At 46.2% G+C, this 8,097-nt stretch overlaps 1 protein-coding gene across 1 annotated transcript; it reads left to right on the top strand.

Annotated features, from left to right (window-relative positions):
- Nucleotides 1-886: 886 nt before the first annotated feature.
- On the top strand, nucleotides 887-2,673 carry LOC123175145 (bisdemethoxycurcumin synthase). The gene is made up of 2 exons (XM_044590146.1): nucleotides 887-1,140; nucleotides 1,213-2,673. The coding sequence occupies exon 2, from the start codon at nucleotides 1,223-1,225 to the stop codon at nucleotides 2,408-2,410; it is 1,188 nt and encodes a 395-aa protein (XP_044446081.1). The 5' UTR covers nucleotides 887-1,140; nucleotides 1,213-1,222; the 3' UTR covers nucleotides 2,411-2,673.
- The last annotated feature ends 5,424 nt before the right edge of the window (nucleotides 2,674-8,097 follow it).

The following is an 8,097-nucleotide window of genomic DNA, read 5'->3' as shown; positions in this document are numbered from 1 at the left end:
GTTCACACCATAAAAACCCTTCAAACCAAGCCTCCATCTTAACTTCTCCATCTTATCAGCTACTTGTCTTGTCTCACAAAGGAAGAAAAGCTTGGCGATATTGGCTTTTGAGAGGGCCAACACCTCACGAACTGTCTGGAGTTCGTGGTTCGTGGCAGGCAGGTATGGTTTCCTCCTCCAACTTCTTAGTTGGGCGGGGGTGCGAGATCTGGAGTTCGATGTCGTGTCCGGGGTGTTGCCCCGGTCTGATTCGTTCAACAGCAATGGCTTCACCATTATTGGCGAGCCACCTTGGAGGTCCACAAAGCTGCATATTAGCGACGGAGCCGTGTCGAGCTTGGGTGTGGAGGCGACCCGTCATTTTCTCCTTTGGTGGCTACTATGGTGGTGCCTGAGGCAGGTGACGGGCGTTGGTGCCAAGCTTAGAGGATTCTTTAGTCTTGTTTGTAATTTTACTTATTGGCTGGTGTTCCTGTGTGCAAAGGCTAGCGTTCTGCTGTTTTTTCAGTTTTATCAGGTCGCTATGTACGTGGCTTGTACTATAATCCTTATGATATAAATGAGACACGTATTACCATGACAAAAGAAAAATCTTCACATACGTAGGGCCGTTGGATTGATTTATCGTGGAGGGGACAGCTTCGTTGATTGTTCCTCCGCTGTTCTGGAAGAAGTTTTTCCTAACTCGTTGCGCGCGACACATATATGTGGTCCCATGCAGGATTGTTCCATGCATGCATGCACGAAAAACATGCGAAGGCCGCCGGATTGATTGATCGTGGTACGTGAAGGGGACAGCTTCGTTGATTATTCCTCCGTTGATCTGCATGCACATAGCACATAGCGTGCCGCCGGTCACTTGCCACGCATGTGCTTGCGTCACCGCCACACGGCCTACCCCCCGTATCTCGCCCTTCTGCATGGGGCATGAGCCCTGCTCGGCACGTCCTTAAATACTTGCCGCCTCCTCCCATCTCCCAACGCACATTAATCATTTGATCAGCCTCTCGCCTTGTTTGCTTTGTTCTTTGTAAGGTGGAGTAGGTAGCTCGCTCAATACATACCTCTCTCGATCGTCTCTGCTTTATCCAATTTAGGCACTTGTGTTCAGCTATCTATCGAGTAGGATAGGAGTAGAAGGTAATGGTGTTTTAAAACCTAAGATCGATCGCTTTTCAAGGAAACTGACTCTTTAATATTGCGTGCATGCAGGAAGGCGACCATGGCAAGCAACAGCAGCATCCCAGCCACTACCTTGAGCGAGATCCGTGTTGCTCAGCGTGCGGACGGGCCGGCGGCGGTGCTCGCCATCGGCACGGCGAACCCGCCCCACTGCGTGCCTCAGGAAGACTACCCCGACTACTACTTCAGCGTCACCAAGAGCGACCACCTCACCGACCTCAAGCGCACCTTCGCCAAACTATGCGGGATGACGGGCATCAACAGGCGTTTCTTCCACCACACGGACAAACTGCTCGCCACGCACCCGGACTTGTCCCTCGACTCCCGGCTGGATGTCGTGGCTACCGCCTCCCCCGAGCTCGCTGCGTCGGCTGCCGCGAACGCCATCGCCGAGTGGGGCCGTCCGGCGAGCGACATCACCCATCTCGTCGTCAGCACCAACGCGGGGTCACATGCGCCGGGGGCCGACGTCCGCTTGGTCACACTCCTCGGCCTCCGCCATGATGTCATGCGCACTATGCTCCAGCTCAACGGCTGCGCTTCCGGATGCGCCGCCCTACGCATAGCCAAAGACCTCGCCGAGAACAACCGCGGCGCGCGCGTCCTCGTGGCCTGCGTCGAGCTCACTATCACCGCCTTCCGCGGGCCCGACGAGGCGGACTCCTTCGACACCCTCATCCCCCAGGGACTCTTCGGTGACGGTGCAGGTGCCGTCATCGTGGGTGCTGAACCCTACGTCCACGAGCGCCCGCTGTTTGAGATGGTGTCAGCCTCCCAGTACATGATACCAGACACCGAGCACATGCTCACCATGCAGCTCAGCAGCGGTGGCATCGGCGGGACCATTGCCACCGGACTGCCAAGACTGGCGGCGGGCATCGTTGAGCAGTGCTTGTTGGATGCGTTTGGCGACCGCCTAGCCGGCATCGAAGGTGTCGTCGAATGGAACAGCCTCTTCTGGGCCGTGCATCCCGGCAGCAGTGCGATGTTGGACCACATCGTCAGGGCACTCCGGCTTGCTCCTGGGAAGCTGGCGGCGAGCAGAACCGTGGTGAGAGAGTACGGGAACATGCTGGGCGCCACGGTGATCTTCGTGCTCGATGAGGTCAGGCGCCAAAGAGAAGATCCTGAAGGAGAGGGAGCTGGCCATGATGAAGGCTGGGGGGTGATGATGGGATTTGGACCGGGGTTCACTGTGGAGACGATGCTGCTGCGTGCCGCTACCTAGGTAATTAGAAAGAAGGAATAAAAAACACATCGCATATATATTCAATAAAGTGCATGCAATGCAATCTTTTATATTTCCATATCCACATATCACCTATATATACGTACGTGTAAGAGATGTGAACATGTGGTGTGACAGTGGTCAAGTCCTGTAAGAGTGATCTGCACTATATGGTTATGAATATCACTTTAGCTACTTGTAAGTTTCCTCAATTGTATATTGGGTTCAGCCCATTTCTTGGTCATTCAATTTTTTTTCTCTGAGTTTCGTGCTGTGTTTTTTCCTGGCCTGTGGTGGGCTTTTTTTTTTCTGGACAGTACCTATATTTTTGCCAGTCCATTTGCATCAGGGCCGAAGCCCATTAACTGTGCGATCAAGCCCTCCTCTCTCTTCCTTTGTTAGATCACAAAGAGGAGGCTCGGCGGAAGTCATATGCAGAGACAGCCAAGGCGTTTTTATGGGAAGCTCAGCCATAGTCATCGCAGGAGTTTGGGACGCAGCTACACTGGAAGCGATAGCCTGCTGGGAGGCCATTGCCTTGGTGGAGGATCTTAATCAACAGCAGCTTATTGTGGCGTCTGACTACAAACAGGTAACCAGGGGCCCTGCGGAGTCATCATCAGAGAGATAAAATCAGGATCGCCACCACTTACTTGTAACTTTTCTTTTGAGAGACGTGAGGTTAATATCGAAGCTCATAAATTAGCTAAATTTGCTTTGTCTTTACTTCCGGGGCATCATGTGTGGTTGGACCAGCCACATGACCAAGTTTGTATCCCACACTCTGTGGACTTTGAGCAAAAAAAAGGCCTTTACCCTAACAAAAAGTTAGTTTTTATTCAGCCTAAAAATTGATTTTTACTTTTCTTTTGTGGATATGTTGAAATGTTGGGTGAGTGTAAATGTATACACAATTACACATAAATACTATGCAATATGTGTGATAACTACATAATTATATTACTATTGTTTGCATACTACAACAAGTGCAATATTGGAGCGATGTTATGTGTATGTTTTCTAATTCTTTTAATTTGTCTTCTTTAAAGGATAATGCTATTGTTACTAATTCATTGTTCTTATTTCAAAAATATATAGTTAATATTTCATTTTATTTCTTCTTCGAGGGTAAAATCAACGCCATTAATTCACTCTTTCTTAGGAATTATTTTTTGCATTTTTTACCATTATATGTTTACTCTTGCATATTTTGAAAGAGCACATTTTTTTTGTGAATATTGCGTCCAAATTTTTACGTTGTTTGGTTTAATTTTTTTTATTTTAGTTCTTCCTAAAGGGTAATATCAATGCCAATAATTTATTCTTTTCTTCAAAAACTTCATTATTTTGATTTTGTTTAAGTCTTTATTTCATTCTCATTGTTCTTCAGGGGTAATATAGTTGTCTCTAATTCATTCCTTCCTATGATTTGTTTTTTGTGAAATATATGCTTATTTTTGCATATTATAGAAAATCACAATTTTTGTGCAAACCATGTGCAAATTTAGTCAATATTTTTTTCCTTTCTTCTAAGGGTAATATCGATGCTACTAATTGGTTTTTCCATAGAAAGCCTCATTTTTATTTTTTATATTTATTTTCATTTTTTCAAGGGTAATGTAAATTGCACTAATTCTTTCATAGGAAACTTGTTCATGAAAACTTTCCCAATTATATGCTTATTCTTTCACGTTGTGGCTAATTCCTTCGATAATAATTAACTATTTCATACAAAACTTCATTATTTTGATTTGAAAAGTAGAGATGCCATGGATCAAATACCAATGCCACTAATTTAGTCTTCTTTAGAAAACTTTGTTTTTTGCAAAAAAATGACCATTATATATCTATTCTTGCAAATTATAACAAAGTGCAATTCCTATGTAAATTGGCTGGAAATTTTATCGTTATTTTGGTCAACTTTTGTTTGATTTTATTTCTTCTTTAAGGGTAACACCAATGCCACTAATTCGGTCTTCCTTACAAAACACAATAATTTAATTGTCTGTGAAGTATCATGGTATCAAACAGAAACATTAGACTTCCTCATAAAACTCAATTTCATAACATCGTTTCCCCTCAAACTTCTTCTGTGTCTAATACAGTCCATTCAAACCGCCATGCTCAAATTAGGCCACTTTTTGAGTTGGTTTCCTACGTTTAAAGAATTTTTTGATTTCTGGGCCATTAAAAAGGGCAAAATGGTCTTTGATTCAAAATAGCATACAAATGAGCTATGAGATGTTCGAAACTTGACATTGGTTCATCATATCACTAGTAGAAAAAGCCCCATTCATCCAGGTTCGTGAGCCCATTTGTTCCGGTTGCAGAACCGGGACTGAAGGGTCGTTACTAAAGCCCTATACCTTTAGTCCCGGTTCGCCCAGGAATCGGAACAGATGGGGCTCCATGTAGCCGCTGCCGCTTGCCCAGGCAGGAGGACCTTTTGTCCCTATTGGTGCCACTAACCGGTACCAAAAGACTTCCATGCGTCAGCAGTTCAGGGGCTGTGGTTTTTGTTTTTTTCTGAGGGGGTGGGGGGTGGGGTTTGGGGGGTTTTGTAGGGTGAATTTAGGGGTTTGATATATTGTGTTCGCTAGCTAATAGAGAGAAGTGTCCTCTCTTAGCTCCGTGCTTGGTCGACGCTACGTACTATACGTGTAGAGAGGACTCGACACACTAGCTAGCTAGCTAGTAAGCAAATGAAGGAAACCATTAAGTACAGAAGATCGTCATGCACATATATAGAGATAAATGATATCGACCTCTCCTTCTCTGAGAGGTTGGTTGAACAACAAGTTTCCGTATATCTATCAGACGCTACTAGCTACATATATACAATATAAGATCTATTGCAATCATTAAAGTATGAAGTCAAGTGCCACATGGTATTCTCCGGCTTTGTTGATGACGTGATCAAGAAAGAAACCACCAATTCCTCTTGAATTGCTTTTATGCGATCATGTGGTAGGAGGTCATCGCGCAGCTGACAGATCTAAATCGAAGAAGAGGGTCAATACATGTGTATGAATGAAACTCAACACAAATGATGGTAATAAAATACAATTCTGAATATTTTTCCTTACGCACTTGATATTGTTTTTCAGTGTAGCCCCTCTTACTCTTGGCCGTCTTGTTGTAGATGAACTCAGAAATGTACTATCCACAGAAATTATTTCCTTGTTCCTGCCACAAGCACTTTACAAGAAATAGAGGTCAATCAATCTGATAAGCAAGCATGCTAAATGCTATTGATGAAACTATCTACCATCAATGGGAGATGCGCGGAAGTAGGTAGTACTACTTACTTTAGGTTGTTTAAATGTCAGCTCGGTCGGCAGTCCTGGAGAAACTGCGGTGAACTTTTTCCGAACTCTGCCTGACAAAGAAAATAATTACTTGATATCAGGAAATGAACAAAGTTGCTGATATGGTGCTATAATAATGGATTGAACTTACTTCTGGAGCATTCCAGTCATGTCTACATAGCTAGTCCTCGGGATTTTTTCATCTCGATCCTAAGATGGTTACTTCTCCCTTCTCAAGCTTAATCACTAGGATAATAAAGTGGAAGCTGCGCACGCATGCACAACTCATCAGTTACATGACTATAACCTCGAGTAATAAGGGCAACTGAATATGCACAAGACAGTAACACTCACCAGAAGTTGTAAGGAAAGAGTATTTTATCTTTCGTTTGATTTTTGAGCAACGATCTGAGCAAGTTGTCCTTGGTATCTTCGGCTTTTTCTGACCGTGTATTCATGTATGACATTTGGGTTAATGAACCCAACTCATAGATTTGTGCTTTTCTGCATTCGACAATCTTCAATCTGCATAATATAGTGAGGATAATTATATATACACGCAATGAAAGAGCTGAGCTATATATATAGAGACTTAATTACAGAAAGGAGTACTTACAGACAGTAGCAAGCCACAAGTGATTTGTCAAGTCCTTTTGATTGTAGGACTGGAAAAACTGGTCAAAATCAACAGTTAACAGTTCTTGGCCAATGAAGTCATGGTCCTCTTTAATCAGCATCGACAAAGCATCCTTTCCAGACTTTCTACAGGTGTTGGGGATATAACTAGTAGGTGTGACCCGCCCAGGAGGGGCCGGGGCTTACCCAAGGCGATTCATCAATATGAAGCCCACGAAGATATTTGAAGATGGCGGTTCAGCGAAGGGCCCAAGGCCCAAAGGCGACTTAAGGCCCATAGAGATAAACCGCCATATATGTATAACTTGTATTGTAAGGCAAGATTAGAAAGGCACCGAGCCGGACACTGTTTATGAGCCGGCCTGGACTCTGTGAGCCACTGGGCGTCAACCTCTGTATATAAAGGGATGACCCGGCGGCAGTTCAGGACAAGTAACATCAGATCGAGAACTAGGTCAAGCGGATTTCGCTCCCTGGTAATCGAGACATAAGCAATTCCACCTGGCTCCACGACTAAGTCCTTTTGCTAGGACATTTGCCGTGACGTTTCCACAACATTTGGCGCCCACCATGGGGCCAGCGCATGGTGGATTTGAGTTCTTGAAGGGCAGCTTAGAAGGGCTCAAGGGATATGTTGTGGGCCGGATGACCAAGAATCATCACGGCAAGCTCTACATCGATGACGCAGGTTGGGCCCTCGACATCGGATCAATAGAGTATGGGTACCGGGTCCCCTTTGGCGGAATCCACGTCTTCATTGGCAAGATTCGCGAGCCGGGCCTTGAGCCGGACATCTGCACCGACATAGTCGAGACGGCTCAGCGTGCGAGACCCACCCGAGCTCAGCCCTCCGTGAAGCATGCCTTCATGGGATGCATCCACGGAGGGGAATTTTCTAAAGGTTCTATGTCTGGCGGTGAGACGGCCATCTACTCTGATGGTGAGTCGTCCACGAGTGAGAAAGATTCGTTGTATCAACTGCAAGATGGCGGGCTTGGGGGTTGTTTCGATGGCAGCAGTATTCCGAACCCCTTTGAGCCGCCGAGCAGAGTCGGGATCTTCATGGCTGGTACCCAGCCTGGGCTAAATTCTTCAACTACGGTAGCAAGGACTTCCGGGTCAGCAGCGGTGACAGCAGCCGGGGCAGGAAGCTCTGTGCGCCCGCCGACTCAGGTTTTGATGTCTCTGATGGATAAATTAACGGCTCTGCTAACAGCCGTGATTAACCCGGTGAATCAAGCTCAGCATGATGCGGAGGTGGCGCAGCTACGTGAGGAGATAACACAAGCTAAAGAAGATCTGGCAGCAGAGGACGTCAGGATGACCGCGGAACGGGTGACTCTCGATGCTCAGGCTCAGCAGATTCAGACGCGGGCTTTTCATCTCACGATGGATCAGAACGCGTCTAATGAGGTCATGAGGAGAAGGCACCAATCCCGTCTGCCTACGGTGTATGAGCCTATAAACCTTTTTCGCACGCTTGTTGCAGGGCCCAGTAACCCGCCGGAGGCAAACCGTACAACAACACCTGGGGCAGGAACACTGGTTCAGCTACGTGTCATGCAACCCCCACGTCTGAATACTGCTCCGCCTCAGCATGTACCAACACCGCCGAGTCATTATTATAATCCACTGGAGAATATGATTGATGTGGTAGTGCGATTGGCGGCTCTCCCAGTCGATGGAGACTCTCCGACGGTGGTTGAAACACGAAGGGTCAGAGAACTTGTTCGGACGGCCTTA

Source organism: Triticum aestivum, unplaced genomic scaffold (genome assembly GCF_018294505.1).
Source record: "Triticum aestivum cultivar Chinese Spring unplaced genomic scaffold, IWGSC CS RefSeq v2.1 scaffold28606, whole genome shotgun sequence".
In the NCBI taxonomy this organism is placed as follows: Eukaryota; Viridiplantae; Streptophyta; class Magnoliopsida; order Poales; family Poaceae; genus Triticum; species Triticum aestivum.
Note: the sequence above shows the minus strand (reverse complement) of the source record. Positions and strands in the feature narration are given on the sequence as shown.

Coding starts and splice junctions, on each gene's coding strand:
- LOC123175145 (XM_044590146.1), top strand. CDS start 1,223: ATGGCAAGCAACAGCAGCATCCCAGCCACTACCTTGAGCGAGATCCGT.